This window comes from Channa argus, chromosome 19, assembly GCF_033026475.1.
Source record: "Channa argus isolate prfri chromosome 19, Channa argus male v1.0, whole genome shotgun sequence".
Classification (NCBI taxonomy): Eukaryota; Metazoa; Chordata; class Actinopteri; order Anabantiformes; family Channidae; genus Channa; species Channa argus.
Window position 1 is genome coordinate 20,720,608 of NC_090215.1, and position 18,603 is coordinate 20,739,210.

At 42.3% G+C, this 18,603-nt stretch overlaps 1 protein-coding gene across 1 annotated transcript; it reads left to right on the forward strand.

The window, feature by feature from the left end:
* The first annotated feature begins 3,998 nt into the window (after positions 1–3,998).
* On the forward strand, positions 3,999–17,058 carry LOC137104910 (tomoregulin-1-like). The gene is made up of 10 exons (XM_067486771.1): positions 3,999–4,843; positions 11,480–11,589; positions 12,110–12,239; positions 12,631–12,657; positions 12,757–12,847; positions 13,279–13,427; positions 14,436–14,483; positions 14,569–14,689; positions 14,814–14,975; positions 15,460–17,058. The coding sequence occupies exons 1-10, from the start codon at positions 4,705–4,707 to the stop codon at positions 15,542–15,544; spliced, it is 1,062 nt and encodes a 353-aa protein (XP_067342872.1). The 5' UTR covers positions 3,999–4,704; the 3' UTR covers positions 15,545–17,058.
* The last annotated feature ends 1,545 nt before the right edge of the window (positions 17,059–18,603 follow it).

Below are 18,603 nucleotides of genomic sequence, written 5' to 3' on the forward strand. Positions count from 1 at the left end.
AGGCGCCAGAAGGGAATATTGTGAGGAAACAAATAGAATCTGCTGACAGTGAAAGTGCACGTTGTGTGTATAAATACACAGCTGTGTTGGTAAAACACAAGCGACATCACGCGGAGTCTCCTCGTCTGTTTACGGCCATACTGCAGAGATGTGCTGCTCACTTTCACCTCCTTTCCTTCCCTCCTTGCGTCCTCGTTCCTTCCTCCAGTGTTTTCCACCTCCGTTGTTGCTGTTGAACCCGGATTAGAGACGACAGCCTTTTTCCTCCTGGCTGCTTCCAGAGTCGCCTGTTTACAGGTGGAATCAGGTAAATTGACTGAGAACCTTTAGTGGAAAATAATGGAGGGGGGCTGTTGTCCGGGGGTGACTGGTGGAGAAACACAGGGACTCAAAGAGGGTGGGGGTGGGGGGGTAAATGGAACAAAACAAAACAAAAGGCGGATAAAGCACATTAAGGATTCTGAGCTGAGTGTTTTAGGAAGGAAAGGAAAACACAAGATGATTTAAAATGTCACACAAACATCCTCCTTCACGTGTGTGTGTGTGTGTAGATTTCAAATCCTCACACATTTCGCTTAGAAGAACATTGAGACACGTTAAAAACTTTATTCTACCACCAATTTCTCCGATAAACTAACTGTTGCGAGACTGACTGATGAAAAACAGTTCACTATTTCCCAATTTGTCTTGAGCTAATTCTAAGGACAATATCAGCTTTGCAGAAAACCCAGTGACACACAAAATACACTATGATACAATGATCAGCTTTTTTACGTGGAGCCGTTCTGTAGAGAAAATCTTGCTGTTTCTCAGCCGCACACAGTGTGAGGATCCACACATCAGCAGCAGCTCAGCCTCACTTTTGTTGGTGCATTGAGCGTTTAGCCTCAAAACACTGAGCGGGAAAGAGGAGACAACAAAGGAACGAAGGAGGAGGGTGAACTAATGAGCCCAGATGGCTTAGTGAAACACCTGCACTCGAAGGTGAGGATTAAATGTACTCTGTGTGTGTGTGTGAATATAGAATCAATACTCACCACCACAAATGAAAATGTCCTGGGGCAGAACATTGACCTCACACTGAAAGAAAAGCTGCAGTTGTTTCTGCACTTTGACCTGAAAATGATGAGGAAAATCGATGCTGCTCTTTGTTCCTGTATCACTGAGTCCTAATTATTGGTTATATCACAGCTTCCCAAACAGGATAAAGGGAGAAAAAAGGGGCAGAAACAGAAATCAGAACAAATGAAAGCTGTGTTGGACTGAATATACAGCGGTTTTGTTTTCTAAAAAAGGGTTTTAAACAAAGGGTTAAATTAAATCAGTACATAAATGACTTGGTAAGTAAGCGAATCTGTGGCCTTATTTTGAAAACACTCCACCTGAAAGGTCATGAAGTGATGACCCTCCGTTCACAGGTGACCCCAAAACTTTGTTCTAGAAGAGGTTCACACCAATCCGGAGAGTCCACTGTGGACTCGAGTCTCCTCTGATGGCAAATGAAGCACCTTTGCACTTACACAGCAATTTTACCTTCGTACATTTAATCTTTTAGTCGTTTGAACAATGTTTACGTCTGGGAAATAGTTAACGAATGTCAGCTGTTGTGTAAGTGCTACATCCGCCTGTTCCCTTTCACAGTAAAAGTATGCGGTGGCTTGTATCATTGTGTTTCGTTGCCGCTGTTTGGTGAACTTTATTGTGAAAGGTTATAGGGCAACAGGGTGAATTACAAACAGTATTTTATGGAATGAATTCAGTCTGATGAAACAGATGAGTGACAGATGAGTAAAAACACAGTGGGTAACTTTAACTGTGCATTTAGTTAAGAACTGTTCTTAATTTCTAATCTGATGTATTTCTTTACATGTGTATTTCCATTTTCTACATTTTAGAGGCAAATCTTCTTACTGAACTTGACTAGTGATAATCTGAGACTTTAGAGGTTTTAGAAATTCACAAACTACCCAGCCGCACATTGAAATTGTTAAAATTGTTAAATTGTTAAAGAGGAGTTCAGTCGTTACCAGCTACAACAGTAAAGTGAAGCATCTTCTAATAACATGACACTCTGATGACAAATTAGCAATTGTTCCTAAGCTGAAGTTTTACTTTTGGACTTTTACGTGTTGAATGCAGGAATACAGAACTTTTAACTACAGTCTGACTTGTAACATTTCTACTAAATAAATATTCTATACCACATTTGAATTAATTCTCCTGATTATTTCCGATCATAAAAAAATATTTTCTGTCTTTACATATTTATCTAAATGTGTCATTGGTGGGGAATTGACCAATAGCTGCTACAGACATGTACGGATTCTGAGGCAGCAGTTTCCTGGGCACAGACAAACCATCTGCAGTCACTTAGTGTCTTTTTTTATTATTTGGAATCATTTTGTGGACACTTTCAGCAACCTTCTCAGTCATGTTCTGTGTCTTTGGGATCGGTTTGCATCTTTTACCTGAGCTCTGTCAAGAAATATGAGGAGCCTGGATATTTGAAAGTCTAACAGTCTAAACTTGACAGTGACGTTGTAGCTGGATGAGTACAACACCTCTGAATTATTGAACCTGAATGAACCAGAAAAATGAAGATAATTAATTGGACAGGACAAAAAAGTTGCAATTAAAGGGAAAATCAGACATTAAAGTTCCAGTCTGAGAAACCGTTGGAGGTGTGGAAAGAAAAAAAAGAAAACCTGAACCTGTCTCAGACCTGATTCTGTATTTGAATGTTGAGTGAATGTAGGCAGCTGTAGCTCAGTTGGTAAAGGCATTCGTCCAGGACAACAGGGTCAGTGGTTCGATCCCCTATATGTCGAAGTGTCCCTGAACCCCCAACAGCCCATTCCCCTCACCAGCTGTGCAGGTCCAAGCCCGGTAGAAATTGGAGAGGGTTGTGTCAGGAAGAGCATCCGGCGTAAAAACTGTGCCAAATCAACATGCGGACAATGATCCGCTGTGGCGACACTGAACCCACGGGATAAGAAGAAAGGGAAAAAAAAAAGTGAATGTATGAACTTTGAAGATCAAGTGAAAGTGTAAAGAGTTTCGAGATCCTGTTTTTTTACTCTGAATGAATAATGTCAGCTGTGGGCTTCTGTACTCAGGGATTTGAGCAGTGACAGATGTGTTAATGGGAGGAGCATTGAAAGCAGCAGGTCACTCCCTCTGTTCTACACGCGCACAGCGCCCCCTGCTGGCTGCATCGCGTCACTAACAAACCCAATCCCGACCTCCACAGTTTTAGATAAAGATGTTTCAGCACAAGTTTGGATTAGACTTTTTAAAAAACTTACAATTACTATTTTTCATTTCACTTTTAGCGTTGAACTTTGGGGCCTTTGAGACATTTTGAATGTAAATCGGCAACATTCAGCATCAGCAGCACAGATATAAGCAACTAACTACAATAAAAAAATGGTACCTGCATTTTTACGACCTGGTCTTGTGGTGTTAAGAAGAGTCCTGTGTGTGGTTTTCTAATGATTCTAATCATTCTAATATTTAAAAAAAATATATTATTTCAGTGTTTCCATGGTAAAATATGGAATTTAAACTTTTGGTTAACTTTAGGTTTTGTAAACATTTGAAAAAAATAAAACGGAACATGGTTTTGTCAGGGATGTTTTGGTTTATCATGGCCTGAGACAGTTTGCAGGTTCGTGGTGAAACTTTGAAAAGTTACTTTTGTTCTTGCATGTACATTGCAGCCACTTAATGATTCTGTTAGTCACGCTAAGAAAAATGTGGTCGCTTTTATTTCGCATATTTCTCACAGGCTTCGTGTGAATGTAATTTTTTTTATGTAGAGAAAAACTTTTACCATCTGAATCTTGATGATGGTGCTGAATGTTTGACTTCTTCCTGTTAATTAACGTGAACGTTTGGAGACGTCCTCAGGGCTGATATCTGACTCCCCCTGTAGGAGGCGTCTTTGCGCGTCACGTGGTCCAGGCCTTTGTTGATGTGATTCAGTCAGTGGGGAAGGAGCAGGAGGACAAAAAAGTCCCGGTCCGATTGACTGAGCGACCGTCTGCAACCGTCCATCGTCCCCGGCGCACGCTCGCTCCACTTCGCCTTGGATGCTGCTGGAAGCCGCTTCGGCACCGGCGGTGCGCGGTTCTCCGCGCCGGTTTGAGTACGAGGCACCGGGGCTGGGGGATGGAGGCTCGGTCCGGGCTGTGAGCAGAGTGGTTTGAGGGGTGGCGGAGGTGTGGGGGGTCGGTGAGTGAAGCCCCAGGCCCTGCTTTGCTTTGTTATCCTGGGCTGCGTGTTGCAGACCTCCTCCCGGCTTTGTCGACGTGTTTTCCAGCCTATTTCTCCTCTTTGACCATGAAGCTTCGATCCGGAGACGCGCAGGGATGAGTTTTTGGAGAGACATGGAGAAAAGAAGGATTTGATGGTTTTTGGCTGCAAGATTTGATTTGTCCTCCTCTTCTGTGCTGCGTGTTGTTCTGGGGATTCTGTGAGAAGGACTCAAGAAAATACAGACCCCGTTTCAGTTTTTATGTCTTTTTCCCTTTTTTTAAACCCAGAATCTGTTTTTTTTATACTCCCATCTTTCCGGCTTGTACCTTTTGTCTCTTTATCTACTCTATTCTTTATCTCTGTCTGGTCCCTTTATCTGTCTATATCTCCCACCTTTCAGTCTCTGTCCTCTCCTCTCTGTCTCTGTCCTCTTTCCCTCCTTCCATCATGGCTCTACTGTGCCGGTTCTCCTGGTCCTGCTGCCTGCTGGTTCTGGTGGTTCTCCCCACGGTCCGGAGCTCGTTCCCCCGCAGCGGAGGCAGCAGCAGTGCGGACTGTGGCCCTGGGAAGGGCAGCGACTGCCCAGGTGAGACCTTCTGAGCCTGTTTACACCTGGACACATCACAGTTTACCTGTGGACAGGTGGGTTTGAGGGTGTGGAGGTCAGAGGTCACAGGCGTGTTTCTTTTTGAGGGCAGCTGATCACGTAGATACTGATCACTGACACACTCATGGCATCAGCAAAATGAAACAGGCTCTCAAACATTACTCCAGGATAACAGTGTTTCATTGATGAACCTCCATCAGATCAGTGTTTGGAATCAGGGCAGTCGTCATGACAACAGGAAGGAAGATGGAGTCAATAGCAACACCTGAGTAGAGTGAGAAGGACAAGAGGTTTAAGCAGCTGTGTGTGTGTGTGTATGTGTGTGTGTTGACCACTCCTCACTATTTTGGGGTTAATTACAGGGTGGAGAAACAGGGCGAGGTTCAGCCTGTATGTACATATATATGCACAGCTGGAACCACACTCACTTTAAAGGTTTCTACATGTTTTATTTTTTAATTAGAGGCTGATGCGTCTTATTCCACTGAGCCTCGGAGCTTTGTTGTTATATAAAAATGATTTAAAACCATCTTCGCCATAAAAACTGAAGCCAGTCCCTGATTCTCTAGACACTTATGATGTTTGAGGGAAAAAGAGAAGTGATTGACCACAAAACTATTTTTCACTGCATAACAAAGACTCACTGGTCAGAATAGAATATTTGTTGCTTTTCTCTTTTAAACAGTGGTGGAAAGTAACAAAGTACAGAACCATGTGTAGGTATGAACAGTTTTGAGCTGCCTGTACTTTATATATTTTCGTATATTATACGATTTACTATCTCAGGGCGACTTAAAGTGCTTCACAACACCATAGAAATGCATCACAAATAATACAAAGCATCATAATATCATTTCAGAGGTTAGTTTTACTTCATTTCATTTGTTTTTATGCAGAATATTTAATGATCAAAGAATATTTGCTGTTGCTCTTTGACTTAAATGATAGTAAACAGTTTAAAGGTTTGATTATAGTCAGTCAGACAGAAAAAGCACAATTATGTAATTGTGACAGAATTTTGCACTAGTCTGAATTTTTCTAACATAAATCAGTTAATTGGGAATAATAATAGTAATAAGCAGGTAAAAGTGTATAAAAGTATAAAAGTGACAAATGTCATTATGAATTTATCGACTGTATGTTTAATTAGAAAATAGAAAAAACAAAAGGAAGATTACTCCATAATCAACTTGGTAGTTGCAGCCTTTAAGTGTTTTTTTAATCAGGTGAATGTAAATTAACAGTCAGAAATTCATAAAAATAACAAAAAACCAAACAGGTCCCAGATTCACAATCTGTAAATTATTAACTTTATTCTTCATATAAATAAGTATTTTCTTTTTCTTAAACAAGCTGATATTAAAAAGGAAACAACAATCATCAGTTTTAAATGTTTCCCCTATTCCAGAAACACATAATTAGCCTCGAGATCATTAATAAGATTCAATAGTTTTCAGTCCAAAAGAATCTTCCTCCAGTTTGTTTGTGAAACTAAGTCAATTTCAAGTCAAACTGTACATTATGAGCTGATCTTCCAGATTGAAGATTGAAAGTTGTTCAGTTTGTGCAGGTCTGAGTCTGTCGTCATGATGACTTTTGATTTTAAACCTTTTCATTGTTCCAATGGGGAAACTGCTGGTGAGTCGCTGTTATTTAGAGGTTCTAGACAGTTTGTGGCCTGGAACAGCTGAGGATCAAACCACCGGCCGTAAAGTTTGTGGACGACACGTTCCATCTACTGAGCCACAGCTGCCCCACATGGAGCTTTTTACTTCTCTGAGGGCTAAAATAACTCGGTTGAATCTTTTTCAAAGTGTGGCTTCACGTTTTTATTTAGAGATCTGAAGGAAAAAATCGTTGTGATTTCTATTTTCAGGAGCTTTGAACTTTTTTGAAAGAGACTTCTGAGCGTCGCCCACTTTAGCTCAGGCACAGATGTTCTCCTGGGAAGATGCAGCACTCTATGACTTTCTCTCTGCAGTAGTTTGTCATTTATGAGCTTGTGACTCGTTCAGTCTGAAACAGAACCAACAAACAGTGTGTGAGCAGAGTCTGTTCTTCAGCACAAAACCCCAGCAGTAAAACAACACTAACTGCAGTAGTAGTTTGTGGACAACAAACCACAACTGGCAGATTGATCCCAGACACTGGAACAAGACACGGAACACAAAGTTACTCCTTGTGGAGTCTTAATGGCAGCTCCTGCAGCACTGGTGTGAGTGTGAATATTGTTAAAAGGCAGAGTTTTGCCGAAGCGCAACTGTTAAAACATATTAGAGTTTTCCCAGGTTGGTGTCGATGCGGTTTGAGGGTCCTTGCAGCAGTGGGGACAAATCTATAACCAGTTCTTTGCATTTCAACAGCCGGACCAGCTCGGAGGCAGGAAAACCCGTTAGAGTTGCACCAACTCTTTGCTGGTGTAGAACCAAGAATTGCTCATGTCAGGGGGTGAAGGTGGGATTATGGTCCCCTACAAGACAAACCACAGGTTTGTGTCAGCAGATGTCTGCAGTAACGGGAAAGTCAGCAACATCACTGTTTTATCCTCAGTAATGTTTTTGGAAAGAGTGAAACCAGGAGAGTGGAGGCTGTTAGAGCAGCACTTCATCAACATAACTGTCCACATACTTTTGGACATGTATGGTAATCACAGTCAGGGATGCTCTGGATGTAGGACACAGGAAGAAAGGCACGGATGTAGGAACAGAGAAGATGAATTCATTAGAGCGTGAAAGAGGAGGTTCATCTTCGCTTCACTGGTCCTCAGACGAATGAGACTCTTCCCCTTCAGTTTGAAGTTGGTCTGCTTCACTCAGTGCCCTTTGTTCTCAGACTGGTCCCCGATCAGCTTTAGTTCCCTCATTACTGAAGCCTCACTACACCACACCGCTTCTGATAAAACATTAAAGCTACAGTTCAGGACTATGGGAAATACTCTCATTGTCTTTCTGCCAGCGCGATTCAGACCCATGCAGACTCATGTCTGGGAGTCTGGGTCTTGCTTAGCTTAACTTGGCATAAAGACTGGAAATGGGGGAAACAGCTGGTTCTGTCCAACTACTTTCACCTCTGAAGCTCAGTTGTGTCCCATCTCAGCACAGAAACAGACATGGTGAAATGTTGGAGGTGTTTCCTGGGAATCAATCTGCTTCTCACTTCCACCTCATGTGTGAAAGAAGGCGAATGATCACTTTCACCGACATGTTGAACTATTCCTTGTTCCCACGGTTGTATTTCTGATACAGCTGTGTTCTACATCATGCACTAGTCAAACTGATGCTAAATTGTGGTTTTAGTCCACTCTGCATATGAGATGATAATGTTCTGTAGCTTATCACAGTTCAATGACTCTTCAGTGTCTCAGAGTTTTCCATCAGTGACTTAATCAGTTCCTGACATCCTGCACAAATCACAGTGAAACACTTTAACAGAGTCGGTAAGAGCCTGCTCCAGGAAATGCTCTCAGGTTCAGCTCAGGGTGTCATCATCCCCACAGGTGTTGCTTAGTTTTCAGTCTAATTATCAGGATAATTGTTGCTTTTCTTCAGGTGTGGGTAAAATAACCGAAACCAAAAAGGTTTAGATCTTCAAATGACCACAGGAACTTTTCCCTAAACCCTTATACTTCATTCATCATTACAAAAAAGTATGTTTCACTTTAATAGATCTAGAACTGTGGCAGTATGAAAAGTTGGGAAGCAGTTAGGCTCCCGTATTCAGGCAGTCTGGAACCTGGTTCATGTCCTAGGTCCTAAATGACCAGGAAACTTAACAGCACCAAATGTCTGTGACTGGACAGATACAACCTTTAAACCCTTCAGACTCTTGTCAGAAGAGGAAGTGTTTGTAAAAGTTGTCGACTTCTGAATGGTCTAAACAGAAATATGAGTAGGACAACACTGTCCCTCAGTCCCCAACTAACGTGTTAGTAAGACAAATTACAACATAAAAAAAGGACGACATAATCTACGTGGGTATAGAGCAAGAAAGTCCTCGTTAGGAAGATGTTCGGGGGGTGTGCGGGACTTTGTTAATTAGTTAACCAAGTGCTTTCTCTAGTAACCATGACAACAAAGGTCTTCTGTCTAAACATCACCACGTTGTCTTTGTGCCTCAGCACAGACAAACTGTGACGGTTCAATAATCATAATCCAACCATCATTGGGCCTCTGTTTCATGAGATGCTCTCTATGACCTTTATGTTTGCTCTTCCAGCGGTGCACCAGGTTTCCTCTGCAGAGTCTTAATTCTTCCACTTTGTAAAGCCACAGCTTCCAGTTGAGCTTCAGTACAGATCTGATGTCTTATTGTTTCAAAACAGGACATTTATTTCCTGAATTTAGCTACTTACTTTTTGACTCTTCCTGATTTAGTCCCAAACTCTGGGTCCTCTCTTTAGTTCCTGATTTAGTTTGTGGGTCTTGTAGTTTTCCATCATCTCCACATCAAGCTAACTGCTGTGTACAGGTTGTGAGTGGTGTTGACACTGTGTAAATGGAGGCTTTGCTCGCTGTAACTCCCCATGGAGACTTCAGGACGGGGTCTCTGCAGACCTGTCAGGCCCTGTAAACAAGCCACAACCAATGGCTGTCAGAGAAGACGTTAGTAACTATAGCAACTGGACTTTATTGAAAAGCTGTGTCAGGTGGAGGTGTGTTTGTGTGTGTGCATGTGTCAGAAGCTGTTAAAGCTTCAGGGAGATTAAAACTCTCCAGAGGAAGATGAAGATGTGCAGATCAAATGAGAGTCGACAGGTTTTCATCACTGGCCCAGTTTGAATCTTAAATCGTCTCTCAGGACCTTTTGATCACCTGATGAAGGAGGTTTTACATCATTTAAACGACTAAACCTCTTTATTTCTAAGAAGTGAGACCACAGACCCTTGATGTTTTATCGATGTGTTGAGATGTAATGGAGTATGTATGTAATCGCATCGGTCCACAAACTCCAGCAGCAGAAACTCAAGGCTCCTAAATGAGCTTAAACAGAATCATAGGGGGGATTTATAACCATGACAGTGATGATGTCAAACAGATGCTGGTGTTGGTCTCCACGACTTTACATTTCAACAGGTCTTTGGCGTATCAGCAAATACCTGCAGAACTTGGCTAATGTTGGCACCGTGGTCACAAACGTGCAACACCGACCGCATGTCCCGACCCTGTGTTCTGACGTCTTTCCCACAGACCTATATGCAGATGTTAGTCACTGAAGGTTCTGCCACCCTCCCCCAGCAGTGACCCCTCTAACATCCCTTCTTCTTGCACCATGATCATAAATCAGAGTCATGTGGACTCGCTGAGCATGTTCCTTCCTGCCACAGATCACGGTTTATTGTTACCTGTCGTACAGAGCAGTGTGGAAGCATCTTCATTTGTTAAGGTTTTTCCTTTAATGTGTCACCTGTCTGTATGTAGACGGATGATTTTATATTCTAATAATGTTGTCTGTGTGTCTGATATTATAATGAGGCATCTGTTACTTTCAGTTGATTTGGAGCAGGTTGTGCTCAGGTTGCGTTGAGGTCAGGAGATTACAGTTTGCACGTTTTTATTTTATCGTGTGTGTGTACCTGTTGGTTAATTCCCTGCTTAGAAGAAACACTGAGGAATGGTGGACACTGAGCTAAAAGAGCTGAGCTCAGGCTTTAATTCCCATCACAGGTCAAAGCCCTGCTGCCGACATGTCCGAGAAGATCTGCAAAGCTTCACTAAAATGAAATCAGACGCAGAGAGTTGATGAGGATCTTAGTAATGTGACTAAAATAAACAGGACTGAATATTGATTCTGCAGAGCAGAGTCTGAACTAAATCATACATTTGTGAAGTGAGGAGTCAGATGAGTAACAATAGTGCATTATTTTGTCCATCCTGTGTATGTGTGTGTCAGTAGGTTGTTCTGGCTGCCTCAGCACACTGTGGTATTTGCTAATTACAGGGGAGGTGGGGGTCACAACCCCTGTAATTACCAGCTCTAATTGGCTATCCTGTGGGGCTGCCGACCAATCAGCTGCCATCATTAAATTACTACCCTGGATAATAGTCTCTGTGTGTGTGTGTGTGTGTGTGTGTGAGTGTGTCTGTGTGTGAGAATAGATCTACATTGCTGTGCTGCTGCGTCAGTGTTTCCCACAGTGTTTATTTGCCCTGTGGTTCAGTTCTTGTCCCAAAACCTGGTTCACACTCAAATATCTCAGTAGCTGTTTTATAAGGACATTCACAGACCTACAGTCTGCAGGACTGTTGGCTTTGGGACTGAAGTAATGTGAGTCACATTAGTTTTAAATCCATTTTTTAAAATTGCATTTATTGGTGCACAGTTATAATTTATAGACGGCAGGATGTTTTCATGCAGTCAGTGAGTGACCTGCAGGTTTTTAGCCTGTTTCTGCTGATGCCTGTGAAGAGTGTTAACATCCACTTTTCCCCTGAACCTGTGTGTGGACACCAGACTGTCAATCAGTCACCGAAGGAACTGCAGCTGTAGAGAATGTGTGTTGGATGGATCCATTGCCCTGTTTTGTGATGAACCTCCTCCTCTGAAAGCCCAACACTGGTACAGCTGCTCAGTTCCAGGCTGAGATTAATCTTGTCCCTGCGTTTTTCTGTATTTCAGATGTGTCAGAGAAGAAGAGCGACCTGCGCGTGTGCGACTCCGGGACGTGTCGGTTCGGAGGAAGCTGCCGCGAGAACGGGGCCGGGATCAAGTGTGTCTGTCAGTTCAACGTGAGTCGCACACACACACACACTTGGTGCAGCGTTCACTGCAGAACCAACAGCATCCTGAGGATTTATCTGTTCATAGAGCTTCATGTCCACTCTCACAACCTGAGCTGTGAAAACATGAAACCAGTTTTCATGATATGATCCTGTTTTAGCAGCTCAGAGAGAACTAACAGACTGATGACGCACAGCTCACCACACGTAACCAATTATGAGGTTTACAGTCCGACTTTGTGAATGCAGACAGGTTGGAGAAGCACAACGAGTCATTTTTGGCTAAAAGATTCTGTCACTTTTTAATTTCCAAAATACACAACGCAGCTCGACACTGCGACGTGACGCTTGTTGACTTTGTGTTCACAAACTAATCTTAACACATTAGGTGTGTTCCAGGTGTGACACCACCTCCATACACACAAGGCGATTTAATCAAATAGCCGTTTAGCAAGTGCATATTGAATTAATCATTTTTACCATATTGTTGCCATGGTGAACCAAGCCTGTGTGTGTGTGTGTGTTGCAGTGCCATAAGAAGTACATCCCTGTGTGTGGGTCAAATGGAGACACGTATCAGAACGAGTGTTTCCTCAGGAGAGCCGCCTGCAAGAAACAGAGAGCCATCACCATCGTGTCAGAGAGACCCTGTAACCACGGTAACACACTCATATAAAAACCTTCACGTGCTGTGCAGAACCTGTATTTTAGATTTAACTTGAACCAGGTTCATGGTCAGTAAAATTGTGAACCAGACTCCAGCTGTGACAAAGTGACAAAGTCTTGCTGTCCACTTTATTAGGTACAGTCACTCAACAGTTTGTGTAGAGGCTCCTTCAGTAATGGCTACATTTAACTGTTTGGTTACTTTAGAGGCTGTAGTGTGACTGTGTTACAGTACAGCTTACTGACAGGTGTGTGTGTTATCGAGCCTACACTCAGGGGTAAAGCTTCCTACTGCAAAAACACTTTACTCATCATGATCATATTCGCTCAGAGAGTGAAGTGTTTCCTGTCATAACTTTGTGTCTTTGTCCTTGTCTCTGTCAGACGGAGGTTCAGGATCAGGAGATGGAGGTAAAGAGCTTCCGATTTTTAAAACTACCACACGTTTGCTTTGATAGAGAGGACAGTGTATGTGGAGGACATGTAGTAGTGGTGGTTGTTTCTCTGCAGATGACGAGGGCTCTGGTCGCGGCAAAAAGGCCTCGAAATGTGGGAATTGCAAGTTTGGAGCCGAGTGTGATGAAGACTCTGAGGATATGCTGTTAGTACACACACACTCACACACACTATTGAATTGGACTTTACTCTGTTCAGTTTGGATGTTATTAACATCACAGGTGGGGAATGAGACCTTCACTGTGCTCCTTTGTAATTAAAAGCTGCTGATGACATTTGAACCACGGGGACGTGACGGGACGTGATTTGCAGACATTTAGCTGGACACATTTTATGCGTGTCCCTCTCACAGACCTGTTCCAGCTGAAGTGAAGACAATCAGCTCCAAATGTGGAACAAACCCAGAAAATACAAGTCGTTAAAGTTAATAATCACAAATGTTAAGTCAAACGTATCACAGTGAAACTATATTAAGTGAATAAAGAGTAAAATGGTCACATGCTGTAATTGTAACAAAGTGGACAAGTAAAAAAAGACATTTCTGGTGTCAAACTGTGTGTGTGTGTCTGTGCACAGCTGCATGTGTAACATTGTGTGCAACGGCCACAACGACAACCCGGTGTGCGGCAGCGACGGGATCACGTACGACACACCGTGCCACGTTCGAGAGGCGTCTTGTCTCAAGCAGCTAAAGATTGACATCAAACATGTGGGACGTTGCCAAGGTAACGAGACAAATTAAACACTCGACACATTTAGAACCATGGTAGAGTTTGATTTAAAGCTGCTAATGAGAAGTTCTACAACAAACAATGATGCTGCCTGTGTGTTGTTAGTCGTTTCAGTGTAACGTCGTCCATGAGTGATTGTTTTTGTTGCTTCCACCTTAATGAGACCTGACCGTTGCTGAAAACTGTGCCTTCAGCTTCAAATAACATAAATGTTTTCATATTCTTGTATAAAGAATATAAAATGTTTTCAAAAAGTGAAGAGATTTGTTGGGAGAGGACGAACGAGATGATTAGGAGGGAGATGAAGGACAGATTAGGAGGAGGACAGAGAAGAAAGTAGAGAAGAAAACAGGAGGAGAAATGGTAGAAGAATATGGGGATGGAATGAAGGCGAAGGTACAGAACGATATATAGAAGCCAAGACAGGAGAAGAGGAGACCAAAAAGTAGAATCTGTAAGAAGGAGGACAGAGACCAGAGGAGACGTGAAGGAAGAGAAAGGAGGAGGTTTGGACTAAAAAGGGGAGAAGACAGAGCAGTGGAGGATGGAAGAGCTGCTGTAGGGATACGTGAGAAATGACATAAGATGTGAGGAGTCATAGGGAAAATGGAGAGACTGGTGTTTTTCATCTCATCTATAATAAATGATGACCTGACCCCAATCTGAGGATTAACTCGACTGACTGAACAGACAGCAGCTCACGTTCTAACACCTCCTCCTCCTCTTCCAGTGTGTTTCCATCCATGTTGGGTGAAGTAAATACTTATGAGTGTGAGCACCCAGTGTGTGAACAGCCTGTGATAATAAGATAAAAACACAAGTGAGAATTAAAAATGTCTTTCTGTGAAACGTGTGTATGAATAAACACAGGTGTCACCGTGTTAGAAGAAAGAAACTAATGGAGCTCAGTCAAATTTTAAAAGCTGTAAACGTGTCGTCATTCTAGAATAAAAAGGAACATTGAACAGGAGTAGCTGGTGTCTAACACGTTTTCTTTTTCAGACAAAAGCAGGAAGGACGACAGCATCAAGCCCAAACCAGACATCTACAGTAAGTCGTCCTCACTGCACTTTGACTCTGCTTCCTCCAAACAGCCAATCAGAAACCAGCATCTTTCTCCCTCTTTTTATTCCAGCTGTGCCTAAGTCTGGTGATGGGGAGGGGATTGTGGACTCCCCCACCCCGTGTCCGGAAGACTACGCCCAGTTCTGTGAACACGGCCAGTGTGAGATGAGGCAGAACCTGCCCACCTGCAGGTGTGTGTGTGTGTGTGTGTGTGTTGATGCTCACGCTTGTGTGTCGCACCATCAGCACCCGACCTGGATAACTACAGGGAGCAGAACACTAACGTGTGTGTGTGTTTGTGTCTGTGTGTGTCAGGTGCGAGGCAGCGTATGGTGGTCCTCAGTGCGATCAGCTGCTGGACTTTAACATCCTGTACGTGGTGCCCAGTGGTCAGAAGCTGCACTACGTCCTCATCGCCGCCATCATTGGCGCCGTTCAGATCGCCGTCATCGTAGCTGTGGTCATGTGCTTCACCAGGTACTCGCACCACTGCTCCGTAAACTAAAACTGCAATTACTGTAAATATTAGTACTACAGCAGTAAATGGTACCTGTAATTACTGCTGCAGTAAACAAACACGGGTTAAGATGTTGGATTAGTGTTTCAGTCATAATAAATGTAGACGCCACGTTGGTCACATCACACCAGACTAACCTGTGAACCTGTCGTTCTGAAGTGGATTATAAGAAGAGGTGGTTCTAATGTTTTGGCCACCTCATTCATTTTAAATAGGCCTAAACATTAGAACCACCTCTTCCTATATTGCACTGCAGCACTGCTCCACTACCTACTAATGAGACCAGCCAGTTCTCTGTCCAAGAGAGTATAAGACATTGAGTACATATACACACAGTACACACAGTACACACAGTACACAGGCGAAGCTTAAAGTTTTGTTTCATCCTTTGAATATGTGCAGCTGATTGTCTTTGACGTGTGTCATTCCTGTCATTCCTTGCAGACGGTGCAACAAGACAAAGCGTGGACGAAGACAGAAGCAGCACCTTGGTCATTTCCCATCAGGAACATCCTCCAGGATGATGTAGCTGCTTTTGCGCCTTTTTTTCCATCATGTTTTTATGAAATACAACAATCCAGTTTTTCGTACCACACAAACTGACTGCATTTTTGATATCTTGACTTTTTGGTGCCTCTTTTTGTTCCTGTTTTTTTTATTATATATATAATTTCTTAAGGGGCCTTATTTTTAATCCTTGTTAGGTTTTTTTTGCACACTCTTCGCTGTCTGCAGGTGAGACAGCGTGGAGACGTAAAGTTTGGTCAGTGTTTGACGTGTTGCTGCGTCCTCTCAGACTCTGGAACACTGTGGATTCTCTGACGGGAAACATCAACATTATTTGATTGTATCTGGATTCTGGGCCGTCCACTTATGAACTGGAAAAACACTAATTATTTCTTGTTTTCACCATGTTTCCATGTCATGGAAGTCAGAATTATGGAGAGAACAGATGCTGAAAATCTAATTCTGAACGACATTAACCACTGCTCAGTACTTGACGTTGACATTTATGTGGTTTGACATTTACAGTTATACACATGGCTAAACTACATTTTCTGGGCTGAGAAGGAGTCTGCTGCTTCCCTTTTCTATTTTTAGGATGGTAACACAAGGTGTAATCTATAGTCCCGGTGTTCTGGTTTGAGCTTTTCTAAATGGGTTAATGACTCAGACTTTAACCAAAAAAGCTTTTTAAATTGTGTAGATTAAAATTAGAAATTCAAACCATATAAATTCAGCTTTGAGGTTGTCAAAGGTCGGTGCTAGAGTTCGGGTTGATTCAGTTGATAGTGTCAGAATTTGTGTCTTCATTTACTGTTAGAATCAGATTTTATTTTTGCTAGAAATGTTTTGGCCTCTGCTATGGTTGGCATAGCTTTCCACTTTCTTTTTGATACATTTTTGAGTTGCAAACATGTACGGCCTTACTCCACCGGGGGGGACTCTGGGACCACAGAGGCCCTGTTTAAGTAGACGTCCATCAAATGGTTTGATTTCTGTTTCACCGCATCTCACAGAGTCCAAACTGACTTTTCATGTAACTCTGATTATTTGTTTTTGTTGTTTGTTCTGCACCTGAAAACCAAAATGCTGTTTTTTCTACTGCTTAAAGAATAAGATTCAAACTGACGTGTACAGGTTGTTATTATAATTATTTTATTGCTTCACTTTCAGATGACGCCATTCCGGAAATGGATTCCAACATTTTTAATGTTTTGACAAGCTGATGATAATTTAAATGATTCTGTTTTTGGTCATTTTTTCTATAATTTGTAACAATGGTACGAAGTGTCCGTGTTGGTCATTGTGGTAGAAGGAGTAGATTAATAAGCTGCGCTGAGGTTCCCTGAAACATTGCTGCACTGAGGCTTTAATGAAAACAACCCTTTTTGGAAACTGTTGTGAAGCTGTGGCCTCAGCCATGTGATGCCTGTGGGAATCCAGCCTGATGTTACTGTAGATGTTCGTACTGCATGAACCAGTGACGTTGTTGTTTAGACTGTGCTGTAGAGGAACTAGAATTAAATTATGATGTTCGAACCACTGTGTCATCATTTGTCTTGATGCTGAAGTTGCTTATCGTGACATTAAAGCACAATTTAGAATTTTGGTAGATAAAACTAAAATATTGTTGCCACAATTTGCCTGTGAAAGCATCAAAGATCAACACTGCTCTGTTCACACTAAATAATATTTTGCAAATGAGATGAAGTTTACCACAACAGATAAACAGTAGAAAGGCAGAATAACCTACCCTGTGCTGCTAAGATGCAGTTTCTCAAATGACCACTAGGTGTCGCTCAAGGGAAGTTAAACTGGAAAAGAAACTACACATTTTACACAAGTTCAGCTCTTGGTAAATAATCATGACTTCTCGTCTGTATTGTTAGTATATTTCTTTTTTGGTTCCAAAACCCTGGACGTGGAGCTAGAAATGCTATAGTCTGGGACTTTGGGCCTTTTAACTTTACTCAGTAACTTAATGAAAGTAAAATGATTTCATCACTCACCAGTAAATATGACTCCTGATGGGAACAGTGATGCTGTGTTCGGGTGGATTTAAAGAACATTGTGGACATGACAGTTTAGTCTTCTTCTGTGTCATCAGATAAATGTTGGCTCACTGTGTTTGTGAAGCCAACTGGACTCAGCCTGGTGCCACTGCTGGAGAGTGTCTGTAGAGATCCAGGTCATAGTTATTTAAAATGTGCTGTTCAGTGCACAATCAAGTCTGTCCACCCCAAGGACAAAACACCTGAATATAAGTAGAGCGATGTAACATATGCAGTTCAGAGCAGGGATTACTGCACTAAGTACTGTACACAGAAGACAAAACAGCCAATGTTAAAATGCATGACCCAAAATAGAAGAACTAGCTCGTCAGGACAAAACTCAGAAGTCCATCTGCATCTTAATGATAAGCATGTCTTGAAGACAGCATGTCCACATCTAGGACATGAAAGAGTGAAGGTTTGAAAAGAGTCAAGATGACCTTTGGCATCTGGAAAAGATCGTCTTAATAGAGTTGAGGCCTATTTAACCTAAAATACAAAACCTATAATGCAGTTCTTTCATCACTGCCGAGGCAGTTTCGCAGACTCAGGAGACCCTAATGACACCCAGGAATGGCAGGCAGGTCGACAACTCAAAGGTGAGTGTCAACGACAGCGCCTGCCATTCCCAGGACAGTGTCAAGAACTTTAAGCAAGTTTAGTCTCCACTGAATAGTGCTGAGGAAGTCTGCCACCCACTGAGGGTCACCGAGTTCAACAAAGCTTTGACCCATTTCCTATAAATATTGGTCATCTTTAGAACTGCTCCAGAACTATCCCAGACATCCAGTTGAGGGATCACATCCCTGTGTGTGGCATTAAAACCAACAGGAAGAGATTGAAATTCCTGATTAGTTGGGATTAAGGACCCTGCTTTTTCTTTCCTTCATACCACATACAATAAAATTTGAGCGCACACTGTGGACACCATACAATAAGTCACATCCATTGTATATTAAGTATCAGGCTACACATGGTCCTCACACTGGAATTTGGAACGGTGCCAATCAAATAAAACTTTCTCACTCTTGCT